Genomic DNA, 19,236 nt, shown 5'->3' on the forward strand with positions numbered 1-19,236 from the left:
GAAGACAGCAGTCCAATGACCAACAGTGACATCTTGTCAGAAACTCCCCTCAAGAAAGCATACTTGTGAACATGTCTCCCACTAATGGCTGTCCTTGCAAACCAACAACTTGTTCAGCCTTTTTGCAGCTGAGGAAGTGCTCTGAGGACTATAATGTCTATCAGTGTGGGTTTATGTCTATGCAATAATATATGTTAGCAGAAACCCAGAACCCAGAAGAGATGCATGCAATTTTCATTCCAGAAATTCTGAGCTGAAAATAGACTGATTGTCTCTTTTCCTTACCCACATTCCTGCCTCCAGAATGGACAGCATTATCTACAGACCATTCTTTCTATGTTCCTGACTAGTGCTGTGAAGAAACAACCCCAAGCATTGCCTGCAATGGGGCAACTGAGATAGTCCTGCTTGAATCCTGATGGGTTTCCTCTCCAAGGGCAGATATGAACTTCTGTCTTTACCTTTTGGGTTTCTGTTGGTACTTGGGTGCAAACAAAATTAACAGCTTGAATTTAAAGCCAGACAAAAGCAACCCGAGCCAGACCCTCTGCAGATGCAGTTCAAACCATCACCACTGGAGTGAGGGGAACCAGTCTGGAGATTATGAGCTCATGTCTTCCCTGGATTAGGGAGGTATCCTCAGGGAGACACCGAGTTTTGAATGGCATCCACCCATTTTGTCTTTTACTCTTTCCATGACAAAAATAACACGAAGCAACTGCACAGACTCCTCTGGGCCCCAAATAGACTTGCTTGCTAACTCTGCACCAACCTGCCAGGCCCAGACATGCACACTGCTTTTCCACACCATTCTCCAGTGACTCCTAAAACAGAGCATGGTAAGTGCCATAGTCACAAGCTATTTAAAAAGATGCTACCCATTCTCTGTCCTCCCATGTGTTGTCTCCTAGGGAGCACAAAAGGTTAAGGGGACTTGGAAAATGTTTCAGTGAACCTGTATGGAGTTTAGAATTTGTAACAGAACCTGAAGGTGAGGGAGCTGCTGGGTAGGATTTTGTTCTAAATGGCTGCCTGTGGTTCCCCAGTGCTGGGACATGACACCAAGTGCCTTGTCTGATTCTGGGAAGATGTCCGGCTGAGCTGGAGGTATTTCAGTGCAAAGCTGATTCCTGTGCTTTAAAGGGCAACATCTTACTTGAGCTATGACCTCTGAGCCTTTGGCCCTGGCATACGTGAGTCTTAGTCCTCTGCGAACAACACAAGGGTCTGAGGTGTACCAGCAGCCAGCTGCCCAAAAGCAGAAATCAAGGCTGAGACAATCACACCATTGTTTCCTGGCAGGGGGGTAGGAGTGTCTAATTTTGGGACCTAGTGTTTTCAGCCCTCCCTGAGCCAACCACACCACATATATTGCCACAGAGGCACTCACCATCCCAGAAAGAAAAGCAATGCCAACAAAAAACATGAACAGAGTAGCACCTCCTGGCAATGTGAAGGGATTGTTCAGCCCCTGATGTAGCTGGGGACAGAAAAAGGGTGGAAAGGAAAAGTTTGGCAGGAAAGAAGAGAGGGAAACGATGATGAGGAGCACTGGGAGAAGGGAGGAAAGCCATAAAGCTAGGAAAGAGGTGAATTAAAAGAGAAAGGGATGAGGGGAAGAAACATTATGTGTAGTCCCGCAGCTCAGGAAAACAACTAGGAACCAGAATTACTTCTTTCCTCTGACACAGACTCCCTCCCTGACCATGGGCACCTCCCTTCTCCCTGGAGCCTGCTTTCCCACTCTTTTGCCTGCCTTAGCTTTTAAGTCTGTAAATCCTCCAGAATAAAAAGAGCATGCAAAATTGGCCAGCTCTGGGGAGCTCAGCCTCCTCTGGAAATGCTAATCAGGAGAAGATGTGGAGGAGGAGAAAAAGTAAATAAATAAATAGAGTAGCCAAATAAAGAGGAGGTGAGGCAGAGAAGTTTTGATCTGAGTTTTGACACCGTGCCCTGAGCCCTTGGTATCTCTCTCTGTATCCTGAGAAGGCAATGGATTTGTCACAGCTGAATATTCACTATTCCCTCCCGGTTTCATTTAGCCATGGGTGAGTATGCGCTCGTGTGCAAGAGGTGGAGCTGCAGACCAACCTTAACCCTGTACTTTTCTCAATTGGAAACAAATGGAAGCTCTCCGTTTTCCATTCACTGGTTTTATAACAGTTTGAAATTAGACTGATGAGGTGTTTCCTTGCCAGCACCATCTATCTTGGGCTAATTATACAGGCGGTGCTAATTGTAGGAGCCAACCTATACAACCACAGCATTCCTATTCTGCGCTTCTAGGGGGAAACGTAGGGGGGAACTCATGCTCCTGCTCACTCCGTCTCGCCTTCTCACTCTGTCTCTCTCTGGGTGATTATGATCCTGAAATGATAATTAAAGGATTGTGAAAAAAGGGGACCTGGCAGGGAAAGAGCATTCCAGGCTCTGGAAAAGAGCCATGGGTCTGGAGCTTGGCTAAAAAAGCACAGGAAAAAAAAAAAAAAGCTGGAGAGAGAGAGAGAGAGAGAGAAAAGCAATCCAGTGAAATCAAGGCAAAGTGAGAAGCAGCAGGTCTTGTAATGCTTTCTCCTCAGTGGCGAAATAACCGAGAAGGCATACACTTCTCTAATGTAGCTTGAAACACTAGAGGCCGTGAGAGGCACAATATATCCAGCTCCAGCAAAGATGTCTCCGGAGGCAAAGCAGAGTTAGGACTCCTCCCTTACAGCAAAGCAGTTGAGGTGCAGAGGGAGGCTAAGTGACACCACCAAGCCTGTCCAGAAAGCCTGGCCAAGGCAGGAATCTTAACCCCCATCTAAACCTGAAGTTTGTGCTGGGAGGTGGGGACCCAGCCCACCTCCCTCCTTCCCAGCTAATCACACACCTGCATGGGATGCAGAAGGACAGACAGACAGGCTTCAGCTGTATCCTCACTTCCCTCTTTGAGACTGCAGTGGGGAATAGGGGCTGTTGTTGGGCTGGGGTGTATGCAACCCAAAGGAAAAGGACAGCTCCGGCCTGCAAACAAGACACCTATAAAACTCCTGCTAACATAAATAACAACTTAACGGAGGAATGGCTGTGAAGCACTGTGATACTTCATGCAACCTCCAGAACTCTGGGTCCTAAAATGGCAGGTGACTAGTAATGTAGGCAGGAAAAGAGGGAAGGATTACTCCCCAAAATTCCATTGTTTATTCCTTTTCCTAAGCATTTGCTCTTAGCCACTATGGGAAAAAGGCCTGGGGCCGGATAGAGTTTTGGTCTGATTCTGACTGGCTTCTCTTAAGTTCCTTTATAGCTGGAGTGATTGTGGTCTCCCAGCTGAAAAACAGGGTTAGTAAAGTCGAAGTTGCTTGATAAAGAGGTGGATATACACATCTACAGATGGAAAGCCTTCAGATATGCCTTCTCCTACACCTTGAATCAATGGCTCCATTTACACTGGCAAAATGAAACCAACCAGGGCCCTTTCTCTGGCCCTGTCACTGCTGCTCTGCCCCAGGACCTTCTCCATCCCAGGGCTGAGATTATCCCCACGGCTGAGGGATGGGCACTCCTCCCAGCTAACCCAGTCCCATTAGCTCCCTCAGAGACAGGGCACATCTCTGGGCCCATTCCCAGGGAGAGATACAGAAGGGATCACCACACCTGACTCCCTCCAGTCCCTCAGTTCATCCCAGCACCCCGAGGCATGGGGTCCTGGGGGAGATTCAGGGCTGGTCTGTTAGTGGCCACAACCCCTAAGCCACTAGCCCTGCTCTGCTGGAGGCAGCTAGCCCTAGTCAGGAGTCAGTGCCCCTGCCTCACCAGCCCTCTTTTCTTTTGGAGAACAGGCCATGGCCATGCAGCAAAGGGATGGAGGAATTTCTCTGGCTTGTGTCTCTGCTCCTGTGGCTCCTGGCTGCAGCCAGCCAAGGCAGCGGGATGGATCGAGATGTTTGCTGCCATCTATGGCCAATAATAAATAATGCAAAAGCAGGTAGAGAGCTGGGGCCTGGTTGCAGCCTGGACTTTCCTCAGAGCTGTGTCTCCTCAGGGGCACTTCTCTCCCATGGGACCAAAGCCAGGCGGAGGGAAAGCTACAGAGAGCGAAGGGAGGTGCTGTCCAAGACCGACTGTCCGTGCAGTGATGCTTCCTCTGCTTTCCCAGCACAGTCACTCCACAAAGGGGAGAACAGCTTCTGTCCTGGGATTCACATGAGACCGGAGCTCTGGCAGCCATTTGACTAAGAGCCCACTAGCAATAACCACTAAATGAAGAGGCAGAGAGGAACCGCAGGAACTTGTAGTGACAGCTTGGCCACTGGGAGTGATGCTGCACAGCTGCCCAAAAGCCAGGCATTTCCTTCAGCCGAGGGGAGCAGCGCACGTACGCACATACGTGCACATTCCTCTCAGTGCAGAAAGCTTTTGGTTGACATTTCTACCCCTTCCTCATTTCTTACTCTCTCCCTTTTTCACCTTGGTATCTCCAGAGCAGAAGTCTGCAGAATAGCTAATGCCAATTTTTGGGACTGTCATTGCCTCAGCACCCCAAAAGCCTCAGATAGTTGTTTCAAACATATATGCAAGGTTTTAAGATGGTGATTTTGTCCTGGTGGGCTTGACACCAGATCACATATCATCTCTACGCCCTCTTTGTGTTCCTACCGGATCAGCTGCAACCAGTGTTTTGGCACAGCCCCCTGTTTTCTGTGCTCTGACTAGCACAGAAATGCAGGTGCTTGATCCTCCCTGGCTGCTGCGGGATGTTGAAGGTCATAGATTCAGTATTAATGATTCTGGAATGACCGGGAGAGACCTGGTTGTTCAGAATAGCTTGCATTTTTGCAGCAATTGTTTAGCAAGTGTTGTTTTGATCCTTTAACCTGTACAACACAAAGGAAGTGCCTGCTCCTCGGAGGGTTTTCTTTGCCAGCATGCCGGGCACATCCAGACACTGGGCCTTGGAGCATGGGATATGCATCTGGGTCACAGAAAGGAACTGCTGGGAATCTGGATCTGAATCTAGTAAGGCACCTCTGAACACTAAACGATAGATCCCCAGTCGAAGCAGTACTGAAGCGCCATGACCCCATACACTTAACGCAGCTGGCTGAAGGTTTGCTGTCCACTGAAACTCAGAGATGCAAGTGATCCCAGCAGCGCTGTGGATCTGCTGAAGATCCCACAGGCAACTTATGGCAAAACAATAATGCTAAGCAAATAAAGGCCTCACCAGGCCACTACTCGAGCATCCAGGACAAATTCCCTTTCTGAATTGCAGCGCAAAGCAGAGGTCATGCTAGCCCCCGTGTTGTATCCCACCAACCATGTCCTACCATACTGGGAAGGCCTTAGTGTAGTCGATTTTTCCCAATATAGAGTATATAAAACCCATCAGGTCTCACATTTGACATCCATACACTCCCTGGAATGGTGTATCACCTGGAGGATGATACGAGGCACCAGCCCAGGAGGGGCACACGCTGGTTGGCGGTTTTCACCAGACTAATCAGAGCTAATCAGATGGGAAAACAGGCACTTTTAGGGCAGGATTCCTCTGATCTGCTTTATATGTCTCCTTTTAACTGCACCTGGATTAGACTGCTGACATCTCTATTTATAAGGGGAGCCAAACTGGTACAACTGGAGATATCTGCAGTGTAGACACATGGGGATGCGAGACTGAGGCACCTCCACTCAGAAATACGTTACATCAAGCCAGCAAGGCTGATACAAAATCCAGCGACGGATGGTGGGGGTGGGGGTCCACAACAACGGGCTGGTGGCCATTTGTCAGGAATACCCTATAAGCAGCCCTGCAACCAGAAGACCCCTTAACTGCCTCATGTCAGCAGATTCATGGCTTTTGTATTGGAGAAAAAGCCTTGGAGGGTGACTTGCTAGTATATCCCTTCTGCCTGGTTGTCTACCTCACTCTGTCTGACTGCTCTAACTGTCCAAAAAAAATGCCCTTGGACCAGAAGGGCTGACAACCAGGTGAACCAAAAACGCCTCTCTAAGCATCATTTTCCCTACATGGTACACCAAAGAGGTGACAGGCAAATTTAAAGGACAGAGAGGACCTGTCACTGTTATGTGCTGGGCTCTGGGCAAACCATGGGACAGCCTGTCTCTCTGCGGGAAAGACGAATACTTCAGATAGGGAAGAACAGATCGCAGGGGCCAGGGACACCTTTGGGCAGGTTGTGAGAGCCTGTGTGGGCACAAGGTGCTGGGCCCACATCTCATCCTTTGCTTGACCTTGGATTGTCCTTGTGTTTAACATTGGAAGAAATGAGAGAGCTTGCCTAACATTTGAGCTAGTTACTTGAAAAGGTATACAACGAGCCCTTGGACACTCAGTGTCCCAGCTTCTTGGGCTGTGAAGACGTGCAGTAGACAGATCACACTGTGCTATTAACACCTACAGCTTGGCTGCTCCTGGGAAAATGGAAACAGAAAGTTTGGTATCTGGTCACACAGAGCCTGAAGGTTTGTGGCTGGCATGCCATGAACTGCCCGGTAACTCAGGACTGCAGAGCACACCTCCTTTCATGGCAGGGTACAGAGCATGTGTGGGCCAGTGGCTGGGGTGCACCTCACTTTGCTTTAGGCACCTGCAGTGAAGATACCTCCAGCTTAGCTGGTCTCCCTGGGTTCCTCTAGAGCTTGTGGTGGGAACAGGTGTGTTCTGCGCTATTTCCAGTGCTGAGATTAGACTGAACTGAGCGGCATGCTGGACTGTACTGGCTCTACCGACCACATCTTCACTGTCTCTGGAAGGGCAGCAGTTCTCATGAAGATGTCTTCACAGAGTCAGATGAATCCTACCCTTGCAGCTCTGTCTACACAGCAACTAAACAGCCCTGAGACAATTATCCACAATTTCCAGGTCCCTTTCACTTTTCCTTTCATGCAACTGTCTTCTCCTGGTTCTGTGACTGGTGCTGTTATTGAGCGTCATGGACATTATGTGGTGTGTGTGCCTTGCACAAGAAGGCTGTATTACCCGCAGCCGTGCTGGTTTAACACTCTGAGCCTGTGCAGTGAGCACTGGGCATGGCTAACGTGCCATATAGGTGCATGTGGGTGTGAGTAGCATGTTTGAGCACGTGATGTGGGCTTGTTTGTAGGGCTGCCAGAAATGCATCTGACCCGCTCTGCCAGCAAATGGCAGCTTTGTGTGTAGCGTGCCTGAATCACAGCAAGCTTTCTGCTTCCTCTTCAGATACCACCACTCTGTATCACCAGGGCAGGTGGCAGCTACCCCAGACCCACAGTGGAGGGTCCCACAGTGGCTGAAACCCTCCTTGCTACATCCTTGTACCTTCTACAAACAGCACTTTCGCCCCGTCACCTGCCCCAGATCCCACCATGGCAACTGCAGCTATTCAGTGGATCACACGCTAAGCTCATCAACAGGGTCCAGGCAGTGGGGACCTGAGGTGGTAGGAAAACTGTGAGACCAGGACACACAATGTTAGTTCGGAGGGAATGGGGCGACGGGTAAAGAGAGGCACAGATGTCCTGTCCTCTGGGTGAGGGCTGTTCCTCAGTCCTGGAGAACTGGAGGACTACAGTGCCTTTCTTAGCATACCACAAGAATATCTCCTCATCCTTCCTCAGTTGATCAACTTTTTCCTCTTTCAGATGGCCATTTCATCCCCATCCAGATTCCTGACCACTCTCTGCCTCTCCAGGCGCCCACCAGCCACCTGTCCTTTGCAAAAACATTGACCATGCAGCCCATCCCCAGCATCTTGCGGGGCTGGGCCATGCCTGGAGTGCAAATGCTCCCTTCTATTCACTGCAAGGCAGAAACTTGAAGCAATGAGCTCCTTATGCCCTTGGTCTCCCTCCTGTTTCCCTCACATTTGCCCAAGAGCCACTGGATGAAGCCAACAGCATGGCCTAACCCAGCCAGAATGCATTCATGCTGCCCATGAGGTACATCCACAACGAGGTACAGCTCATTGCCACTCACAGATAAACATTTGTGTGGGCTTTTGAGACAAAGTGATAAACAGAGGTTCTGGGGGCCGTTCCTGCCGCCTTTGAGAAGAGGAAGAGAAGGTTGCAACGGGCCAGGACTGACCTGACATTTGGAAATGCAGCTGGGGTCATTGCATTGGCCTTTTGGTTCTCTGCTTTTCCTGCTTCAGTTGTTTCTGTGATGGAGTTTAAGCTTGATTCAACCTACCAGGGGTGCTGTGGTGTTTCTTTGCAGCTGACTCTCTCTTTGATCCTAGCCAAGCCATCTTGCCTTATGGTGTTTGAGATCCATGTGGTAGCAGTGCCCTGCGTATCAGGAAGGAGAGACCCAGAGGAGACAGAGGTACAGTCCTCCTTGGCATTGCCATGTGCTGGATCAGAGCATAGGATAGAGTCACAGCATGCAACTGCATCTGGGGAGTATGCTTTCTATGCAGCCACTGATAAAATCCCAGTAGGTGGTACAGCCCCAGTTGCTGGGCTGGGGCAGCTGTCCTGATCCCGAGATGCTAAAATCAGCTGGTGTGAGAGTATCTTTGTGAAAACCATGTATCCACAAGGAATAAGACCCTGGGATCTGGTTAGGGTTCTCTTTGACTCTTTGGATGGCTATGGGTTAGGAGGCCCTGTGTAAATGAATGGAAGCACTGGGCTGCAGAACTGTTCTTGGCTTCACTGTTGCCATCCGGGATTTCTCTACTTCACTATGTGAACACTAAATACATCCAAGTAACTTTAAGTCCAGCCCTTCTAGGAGATGTTCACGCTAGCATCTCAGAGCCCTACAACATGGCAAGCATATACTGTGGTTTTTGACTGTACAGGCTATGGACCTATGTGGAGCTTAGGCACATGCAAAAACTTGGTGACAGAGGGGAAATATTCACTTTATATCAGACAACTAAAAATTCAGTGAGACTTAATAAAGACAAAAAGTCCACCTAGATAGCATTTCTATGAGGCACTGTGAGACACAGAGCTCATTGCAGCCTATTTCTGGTTTATTCTGTGGTGTAGCCTGACAGAAAGTCAGCCTAAAGCCTGGCTGCTGCTGAAGGTGAGAGGCCAAATTCCCTCCATCCCCAAGGCTTCCCTCTTGGCCAGATACTTCTGCACCCTTAACTGTGTCGGCTATGACACTTCTGACAAATCAGTTCAGGTCACAGATCCAGCAGAAACACAGTCTCTCTTTTTCTCTCTTTTATATGGAAGGTTTATTTTTAAATCAGTGGATTGGCTCACAGTACAGTCATACTGCCTGCAACATCAGCCCTGAGGAGGAGGTTAATAGAAAGAGAAGAATGATTGCCTCTTTTTGGCAGAAAATTGGCTTTAGGTTGGCTTAGTTGTATTAGCAAGTCACACTTAGATTAGCTTAGTTGTATTAGCAAGTCACACTCTCTGGACCTGTTTTGTTTTCTGAGCCTTAAAGACCTCAGCCTCTCCCCCCCACACCCCAAAATTAGTATAGACACTTCCCCTTTGATCACTAAGGTGCAACACAAAGAGGTGACAGCATTGCACTCAGAGCAATAATGTCAAACCCTGTCCCCCTCAAGCTCTTCTTCACTTTCTGAAAGATGAATGTTTCTCCATCTTTTCCTCTGTGCTGGAAATACATGGAAGTGCCATGCTTGATGTAAGAATGGAAGCATGGATGTGTTGGGTCCCCTAAACTCATTAACCTCCCTCAAACCAAGGCCGATAGTGGATGCTTGGAAAAGACTGCAAGAACAGGATGACAGTACGTAAGGCTTCCTCCTAAAACTCTTCCAGCCGCCATTGATTTGCAGCCAAGGGACTTCCTGAGCCAGACACAGTTACTAAGGATTTACCAACACTCCATGCATTTCTCTTCCAAGAACTTGTTCAGTCTCCCCTTAAGCCCATGTAAACTTCTAGCACCCACAAAATCCTGCAGAAAGGAGTTCCACAGATTAAGTACGCACTGGTTGAAGAATGTCCTCCTTTTGTTTCTTTCCTAATTTCATTTTGTTCTTGTATGCGCCACAGGATGGACACCCCACCACCCCTGAGCCGCACAGGATTTCATGGACTTCATAACTGCACCCAAATCTCATGCCAGTGATGCCCACGTCTTGTTCCCCTCCTGTATCTCAGAGCTGTCACCTCTCTGTGTTGCATCCTGCCCCAAACTACTTAGTGTAGCTAAGTCAGAGGATCCCTGGAACAGCCTGGATTCAACTCATGGAGTTTAACCCATAGACCCATGGGCTGAGAGAGAGGTCAGAGCACTGCACTATAGACGCAGGGCCTTGGGAACGGGTGGAGGTCCCTCCAGAAGACACACTCCTATAGTACCCTTGTCATATGTCCCTTCCCCACATGTGGAAAGCCTCTTCCACCAGGTACCTGACTGCCTCGAACACTGACAAAGGAGGTCTGGATCAGACCTGGCTTTTCACACACTAGGGACTTGCCGCAGCTGTGTCCCCAGGCTGCTGGGTGTGGGTGCTTAGCCAAGGACGGTGTGAATGTCCTGATCTGTTTGTGCAAAGGTGTCTGAATGTCTGCTAGTCTGCTGCATCCATGCATTGCTCGGGGTGTTTGCATCCCCCTGTGCCTGAAACATGTGCCTGGAGCGAGTGCCAGTGAGCACTCACATGCTGCATGAGTGCTGGGCTGCCTGCGAGCATCTGGAAGCTGAGCGAATGAGCGCGGGGTGCCTCCCTCCCTCCCTGCGAGGCAGGAGAAAGCATTCCCAGTGTGGATGGCCACTGCTAATGGCCCAGGAATCCTCAATGCAGCTGTTTGTTCTGGCACAGGCGCAGCGAGGTCCTGAAGTCAGTTGAACCGCATCGACTTCCCTGCCAGGGTCAGATTTCAGAGGTATGCGATTGGGGATGCCCCCACTGAACGGTTCCAGCACCTGGCCTCCGCCCCCTTCCCCGAGTTTGCAATCATTTCTGAGCGAGGGAAACCTAAGCCTTTTCAACACGGGAGGGAGAGCGCGGCCGCCAGACAAGTGATTTACAGCCCTGTGAAATCCCATCATCCAGCCAGCCCACAAGGCAACAGTGCTTCTATTGTGACAGCCAGTTTGGTGATAGCAGCGAACCACCGGGCCAGTCCCCCTTCCTCCGTTCCCTTCCTCCACTTCCCCTCCTCAAACCCCATCCCATGGCCCTGTGACCCTCTGACATCTGCAGGACTTCTGCAGCAAAGCACATCAGTGAGATCCCCAATGAGGTGCCGTGGTCCGGGCAGGAGCCGGCAGGTTTGGCTGGATCTCTCGGAGGCAGCTCCAAAGTGTGTATGGTGGGGAACGTGCTGTTTCTCCCCAGAAATCAGAGATATAGAAACCGGAATGGGGTGGCAGGGTTACCAAATCCAGCCCTCCACATCCCTAAGGAAACACACTGGGCAGCCTTACCCTGCAGTCATTCCCGCTCTGTTCAGCCCATCTAGCGGAGAAGTCTGAATCAAGAATATAGTTGGTGGAGAAAGATGGGCTTCTCCAGATAGCCACTGAGTCCTCCTTGCAACATCCTGTGGGAAGGGGTCTCGTACGTTAACTCCCCACTGTGTGAAGTTTTGCATGTCGAGCTTCAAATAGTGACATCTACCCCCACCTCAGACCTTAGAAGAGCTGAAAGACCATTCGCTGGTGCCCTGCTCTCTGGTCCAACTGCTGAGGCATCCTGGTGTGCGCAGACTCCCGTCAGCTGTCTCATTCTTCTGTCCAAGTGAAATGAATTTGGGCTGTTTAGTCCCAAAAGTCAAATGGAGTTCAGTGACAAATCTGGGCACAGCAGGGAACATGCTGAGAAACGAAATAGCTCTGAAGAGCTGTCTATAGTGGGGACAGCCAGGAATGCCAGTGTGTTTCCAGAGCTCACATAGACATGACTTTGAACAGAGATGACCTGGCTGCCTAGGGAAGGGAAACACGTACCGAAGAGCCCCCAGTAGATCTGTGGCAAAGTCAGATACCGCACTGACCTGACTTGATGCTTGGCATGCAAAGCTTTGCATGAGGTTTAGTAAAGCTGGTGAACTTCCCACTGAAAAACATTGTGGAAGCTAAAAGTTGAAGGGAAGGCTGGGCAGATTAAAAGACAAACAAAATCTCAGGTTCAGTGAGTACATGGAAACTAAGTCTTGCTCAGGAAGGCCCTGCACTGCATGTGGTTGGGGTATTGCAGGGAAGCATCGTAATATGATTGCTCTGTTATGTTTCCAAAGCCAACTACCCTTGGCCACCTGCAGACAGGAGACAAGAGAACCTTTGCTCTGAGCCTTAGGGCTCCTCTTCCTAAAGAGGCTGTGCTGGTTAATCTTCCTACAAGCTGCTCTCCAGGGCATGGGTTTTCCCTCTCCAGAAACCTGGGGCAAAAGCATCTAGGGTATTGCTCTGGGAAGAGCAAGTAATTATTGTGATTTCTGCGTGTTTTGGGAGGGCCTAAGGAAGGATCACGGTGCTGTTGTGCTGAGCACTGCGTGAACACAGTAAAGAACTGTGAGTGGGGTCTCTCTGTGCTACAGAAAGTATTTAAAAGTTAGATGGCTCAATCTGAGCTAGTCTCTGTAGGCTCCTTTTGGTCAGCAGGGAGGAACTGATGCCTGCTGAGGGCAACTCAGTTTAGAAGCTTTGACAGCTGGATATTCTCTCCATGGCCTATGGATGTGTGGGCTGGGGTGACTGGCTCAGATGGAGATGCCCATCTTTTTGACATCTACAGTGAGAGAAGTGCCTTAACTTTAAAAACAATTTCACAGGAGAGAGATTGGAGCATGGAGAGACATAGGCAGCCTCTGGTACTGCAGGGATTGTACAGTGGATTGCAAAATGAGTAAAAAGCCAAAAAAAAATTAAAAACCCAAATAATTTTGCACTACAAAGAGAGCTAGAACTACCACTAGACACAAGTCAGGGGCAGCTCCTTGCAGTCTGACAGGTTCTCCCTGGCATCTTACCTGCTAAGGTCTGCTGGGCTGCCCTGCTTTGCTGGGCTGATGCTCTAGGTCCCCACACTGCTGTCTGGGGTCATTACTGAAATAGGTACTTCTTATTTAACCACATACCAGGTGCACAGTGATTCCGTCCTCTGAGCCGGGTTTGGTTCGAACCGTTAAGTTTTCTCTAGTGTCTGGGCCGCCCACGTGCACGCGGGAGCTTTCCTGTTTACAAGAAAACATTTCATGGAGGGTTTGAAGGTGTATTTCAGTCAGAAACTGCAGCAGCCTCTGCAACTGTACTGCTCCCTCTGCTTCCTTCTCCTCCCCTGCCCTCCCTGCCCTCACGTTGGGTGTGCATTATGGGCCTCAAGGTCTGCAGAGTGGATCAATCCTGTTTCATAAATATTTTACTAACTACCTAAATATGCATCAAAGAGACTCTTGTCAACAGATCAGAATCCTGTTGCCAGACAATAATGTTGTGCTGTGAGAGCAATGCCCAGAGAAAGCTCCTGAGATGCTGTTCGGGGAGCAAGAGACAGACTTTCTGCAGTGGTGGCTTTTTGTCTATTTATTACATCGTGGAGGGAGGTGAAGTGTGGTGGCTTACGGCAAAGGACGACTGCAGCCAATGGGGCCAGGTCCCCTCCTGCCATCACTGCTATCTGTCACTGCACAGTCAGGGCTTGTCACCCTCCCTCTGCAGATTTAACCCACTTCTCTTTCTGTTGATAGGGGAAGGCAGGAAGGGATGAGGAGACTGTGGTGAAGGCTGCAGGGAGGCTTTAAGTCCAGCTGACACTGCGTCCTACACCTCTCATCACTGACCTGCCCTTGCAAGTCCCTCCTCCAGCAAGACCTGGACCTTCCCGGTGTGGTGGGTTTGAATGGAGAGGGAAAGATCCATGAGAGGGACAACAGCTCTGGGCTGGGGAGATTGGATCCCACTTGGGGCTTCATGTTCAACATGCACCCTGCTCTGTAGAGGGGGCTGATGCCCTAGACATACCCCATCCTCAGTCTCTTCTCGTCACCCGACGCATGGGACATCACCGTGGGAGAGAAGGAGCCTGCATGGGCTACATCTCCCAAGTTCCAGTCATGTCCCATAACGACTGGCCAAATTTCCTGTTCTACCTCTGGCCTGCTGGAGGCCAGTCTAATCTCCCACCAAGTGCAATGGCATTTTTTGCATTGGTTCACAATTGTAAGAAGAAGAAACTATTTCTGAGCCTTTCCTCCAGGCTTTTGAATGACCCAGGAGACACAGTGTCCCCAAATGACATTGCCTTTGTCTTTGGAGCAAGCCCCGGACATTGTCCTCCTAAGTACCTCCAGCATGAGGAGGAAAAGATCCAGCCTGAAGCAGAACCACTGTCAAACTAAGCCTTCCCCGCTGAACCCACCACAGGATTTTTCTGGTCCTGGTATTGCTGAAGCTCTGCATAAGCCTGAGACTGAAACACTCTGCATGGAGGGAACTGCTTGCCAGGCACACTTGTTCCTCTGACCCTTCCAGACTGCCAGTTATGCCAGGTGAGCTGAGTATGGACTATGGGCTGTTGGTCTGTGCACGCTACGTACGTGCCCATAATGCATCTTGCAGCAGCTTGTCTTTGCATGGCAGTGAATTGCTTCCTAAACACTTTGTGATACAGTAGGAAATCTCTAGGGCTGACCAGAAGTTTCTGATGGCTGCAGACCCACCAGGAAAGCATTTGCCCCACTTCTTCCTGTAGCTGACAAAAACTGTTCACAGAGCTGGTGAGAGTCTGAATTTTGAAGTGCGTGGCATAAAAAGGTGTGCCTTTATTGCTCCATCTCTGCTGCAGGGCCAATCCCATTTACCAACCTGGTGACTTTCACAAGAAAATAATATGCTCTTTTCCTGCAAGGCAGATAGAAAAATATGGTATCAGGACTGTCGTAATTTCCTTCCCTTCCGGGTATTAGCAAATGAGTCTGTCTCTTTCCAGTCCACTGCCTCTTAGGTTTACACTATTAGATAAACCCATGGTAGAAGGAAAGGAAATTGAATTAAAAATTGATCTGTTCTACCTCCTGGGAGCTCTATGAAAGGCAGAGTCCCAACATTTCCTGGGTAGAAAGGAGGAAGGAGAAATAATAACCCTTAAGAAGGAGGAAAAGAGAGGTGGGAGCATTAAATGGACTGTAGAGATACACAGGTCACTATACCTATGGACTTGTTTAGTTGATAAGAAGACAGACAGCACATAGGACTACCCACAAACATGACAGGTGACATTTCCAAAAGATACCAGTGACTGAGGGAGCAGAACTGGAATGGTTTTAGAAGTGGCTGATTCTTGGGGGTCACGTGGCTCGGTCGTTAGCTCACACATAGGTAATAATGGCCCACATTTAAAAAAGATATATAGTATTTTGGGGTCTCAACTTGTACCACTTTTAAAAGGCCCAAGTCTCTGAGGATCCCTGTGTACATCTGAAGGATGCAGATCAGCATATTCTGGAAATTAGGTCCAAATTCAGAGAATACAAATGTTTTAGCTGTCCTCTTCAGGCCATCTGCCTCTAGCGCAAACTGAGGTTGAACCTAGCCACTGCTGCGTTCGTGCATCCGGCTCCCACAGCCCAGTCCTCTGCAGCGACATTATGTGCCGACATAGAAATTCAGAACACGGAGCACGTATAAACACGCTGTAAAACACTACCAGTACAGTAAACACAGTGAAGATTATAGTGAGTGATTCGGCTGGCCTGTGTGAGCTGCTTCGCAGTGCTCCTGTGATGCAAAGCAGCTGTCAGCTTGGTTTATTCCTGTGAGCAACTGTCTCGAGTTAGCCAAGCCTTGCCTTTGGGTCTGAGCGTACTTGGAAATCAGCTCCATTGAGTGCACCACAGATGCGCGTATAGGTACTCAGGACACCGAAGGATGTCTTCAAGATACAGACATGCTGTGCAAGTGCCTGGCAGTTACGGGCTGTGAATAAGAAACCTGTTGAATTGAAGCCAACTGTGGAGAATATAATTACACAGTTAAACTCAGAGGCCACTGACGGTTACATAACAAAGGAAGCTCAGCTTTGCTGGAGGCAAATTGCTTTTGTTCTGCTTGAGAAAGGAAGGTTTTGTTGACAGCTTGGATATCTTCTTTTAGACAGAAACACTTAGACTGAGCCACCCAGGTAAATAACAAGGATGTCTTACTCCATTAGATAGCTCTTTCCAGACTGAAGGACTTCCCTGTCCTAGAGGACTGCCATTCTGGGCTGGGCCATTAAAACAGCAAGACAGCTTATCCTATCCTCAAGTCATCACCATCATAGGCAAAAGACTTCCAGGAGGAGCACATTAAAAATGCAGTGGTTCATTTAGGACAGACTATTTGTTTCTTTCTCTCCTTCCTGGAAGGAAAAATGTGTGCACCAGAGCTGACTGATTTAGAGTTTCTGAATATCCTGATCATCATGTTCATTGAATCTATGCTCTGTTGGGAAGTTACTTTACAGGAGACAGATAAAAATAAAAAGGTCTGGGGTACAGAGAGGAAGATGGAGGTGATGGGCTGGATGGTCTTTGGGAAATCCAGGCCATCACAGAACTGTTAGAAAAAGGAAGAAAGGTCTGCTGAAAAGGACCATGTCTATTTTCTTACTCAAATGCAGGATTAGCTCTATTGAAATAGCTCAGAAGAGGTGTTGTCTGAGCTGTTTTAAAAACTCTTAGTGACAGAGAATGTTTCCTTTCCTGAGACATTTTATTCCTATGCCCTACTGCCCTCAGTCAGAAAGCTTCTCCTGATGTTTAACGTGATCTACTTTGCTGTAATCTAAGGTCATAACCTCCTATCCCTGTGGGACATAAGGAACATTTTTTTCCCCTTCCTATGTGCAGAAGCCTTTTATGTCTTGGAAGACTGTAATCATGTGTCCCCTCAATCTTCTCTAGACTAGACGCCTTTTCTCCTTCTGCCTTGCCTCATAGATCATGTGTTCTCGGTCACTCTTTGGCCAGCTCAGGACAGAGCTGTGTGTCTGCTCAGATGACCTTTGCACTTGTTAGAAGTTTTACAGAAGCCAAAGAATGTTGTTATTATTAAGGTCTTCATCCAAAGTTAAAGATTTCTCCCAAATCCTGGGCCAAGGCCATGGAGACTCCAGGAGGAAAGGATCAAGATCTTGAACTTGAATCCAGGCAGACAGCATAAAAACCAGAGGACCTGTGCTTTGACCAGCCTTTGATGCCAAGGACAGCCTTGCCTTGTTCTGTAGTAGCTGAAGTTTCACTCAGATGCTGGAAGAATTTCTCCAAAATATAGACATGTACAAGTGCATGGTAGCTATGGACTGTGAACATGAACTCCCCTGAACTGAGGGCAGCTGCAGTAGCTTTATGCTACTTCATGGGCCTGGGGAAACCCAGCTGAGAGCTGGCAATGAGTAATTGCCTGCCAGAGTGGGCCAAAGTCTCCTAGTCCACCAGACTTATGAAAGAGCAGAATTCCTGGATGCCATTATGTAAAAGGGACAAAACTGCCCATAAACAATGAAATTAAGGGGTGTCTGTGGTAGATATATAACCTCTGAGTCAGAAATCTTTTAATGCTTCCTGAACAACCCGATGGAGCCCGTGCTGCCCTCTAGGAATGCTGATAGGTTCTTGATAAGTGGATGCAGGCTGTCTACATCCATGTGGCTTGAGAAGCCTTTTCTAGCCCATTGGGTCTTTTCAGAGAAGGAGAAGGATCATTCTTAACAGCACTTGGCAGTGTGTGGCTGTGGGCACTGTGGAGTGATGAAGCAGTTGTGGGACACCAGCTGAAGAAAGGAGGTGGCAAGTTTGAGACGTCTTCGCGCAGCTTGTAATTAGTCCATGGAATTCGTTGCTGCAGGATGTTGTGGGCATTAAAAACTTAGAGGGATTGAAAATGCTGAGGGGCAAGAGTTCCTTATGGAAGAACAATCCACTAAGGGTTATTAAAAACAGAGACCGCAATGCCAGCTCAGGAGCGTATTGTGTCAGTGGAGGGGAACTGGTGTACAACACCTAGTCTTTGACTCTTTCTCCTGTGGGTGGAGCATTTTCCTCCTTTAAAGAGCTCTGGAATTTGCTGGAGTCTGTAAACACTCTTGACTAAATCATAATAATCACTCTTCTTTGTTGGCTGGGAGCTGGCAGATCTCTGACATCTGCCTGAAGGAGCTGCAAAACTGTACTTGGTTGTCATATCCTTGATCTTGAACTCTAACATCCCATTTTTGACTCTGGCCAGCACCACCCAATTCAGATGAAGGTGGAAGAAATTTTGTGATACACAGTTATTACACAGGCTTCTGCTGGAAGAAACTGCTTCTTGGTCTTTATTAAGAGGAGGCTGACCATAAGCCCAAAGCATCATAATACAGATCACTTCCTGAAGATGTTATCAATGTCATATATTAATGGTATTTCTGTTCCTTTTTATGCCCAAACTTGAATCCTTCTGCACTTCTGGTCATAACGCAACCTTACGGCAATGAGTTCCACAGATGAAATGTGCATTGGCTTAGAACTCAGCAGCATGAGAGAGGGATGTTTTATCCAAATGCTATCCTTCCTAAAAGTTCAAAAGTTTCATAGCCTTTTTCATGAGAAATGAGAAGAGACAAGATATCAGTTTTGGACAAACCAAACTGATAAAGTACACAAACTCAGCATGTCCCACTCAAGTGACCAAGAGCTTTAAACAATATCCATGAGCATTCAGATGTATGGGAGAAGGAAGCTAGTTATTTCAGAGATGCTACTGAAACCACAAAGCCGTCATGCACAGTTCCTGTTTTAATGATCCCTCAAATCCATTAACTGAGATTTTCTCACCCCTTCAAGGTTGATTTGCAGCAGAGACAATGAGAAAGCAGAAAGCTTCTCTGGCTAGACTCCATTCCCTACGGGGGTGAGCAGACAGTAGAGCACACCAGCCCCCATCCTCACTTCCCCCCAGATCCTCTGCTGGTACCCAACTCCGTTAAATAATAGCTGGCATAGCCAGAGTGCCTGTGAGATGCACAGCTCTATATGTGAGTCCCCCCCCACCAAGATCCTTTGCAACTAAAAATAAAGCAGTCCCCTCTGAAATGACACCAGGAGAAATGTCTTCACACAATAGATTTTTGAGAGGGACGACAGGAAGATGTTATTTTTGGCTGCTTGCCTACAGCAAAACCAGCCACCACTCTAAAGCCAATAGATCCGTATTAGTGAATCCCGTGGGAGTCATAGGCTACAGATCTACATCATTATTAGTAGGACAATCACATTTTGAAGCCATAGATAAGAGTTTGCTACTGTTAGGCTTAACATTATGCAGGCTTGCAGCAAAATGCCTCT

The 19,236-nt window shown here is 48.4% G+C and overlaps 1 protein-coding gene across 3 annotated transcripts in view; it reads right to left on the minus strand.

The window, feature by feature from the left end:
• Positions 1-19,236, minus strand: part of PTH1R (parathyroid hormone 1 receptor) — a 137,705-nt gene that overhangs the window by 100,232 nt on the left and 18,237 nt on the right. For 2 of the 3 annotated variants that reach the window (XM_064505642.1, XM_026095997.2), the window contains exon 3: positions 13,012-13,107. The exons of the other annotated variant lie outside the window; for it this stretch is intronic. In XM_064505642.1, coding sequence (XP_064361712.1) covers positions 13,012-13,107 — 96 coding nt within the window. The remainder of the gene's footprint in view (positions 1-13,011; positions 13,108-19,236) is intronic. 3 annotated transcript variants of the gene reach the window in all.

This window comes from Dromaius novaehollandiae, chromosome 2 (genome assembly GCF_036370855.1).
Source record: "Dromaius novaehollandiae isolate bDroNov1 chromosome 2, bDroNov1.hap1, whole genome shotgun sequence".
NCBI classification, from domain to species: domain Eukaryota; kingdom Metazoa; phylum Chordata; class Aves; order Casuariiformes; family Dromaiidae; genus Dromaius; species Dromaius novaehollandiae.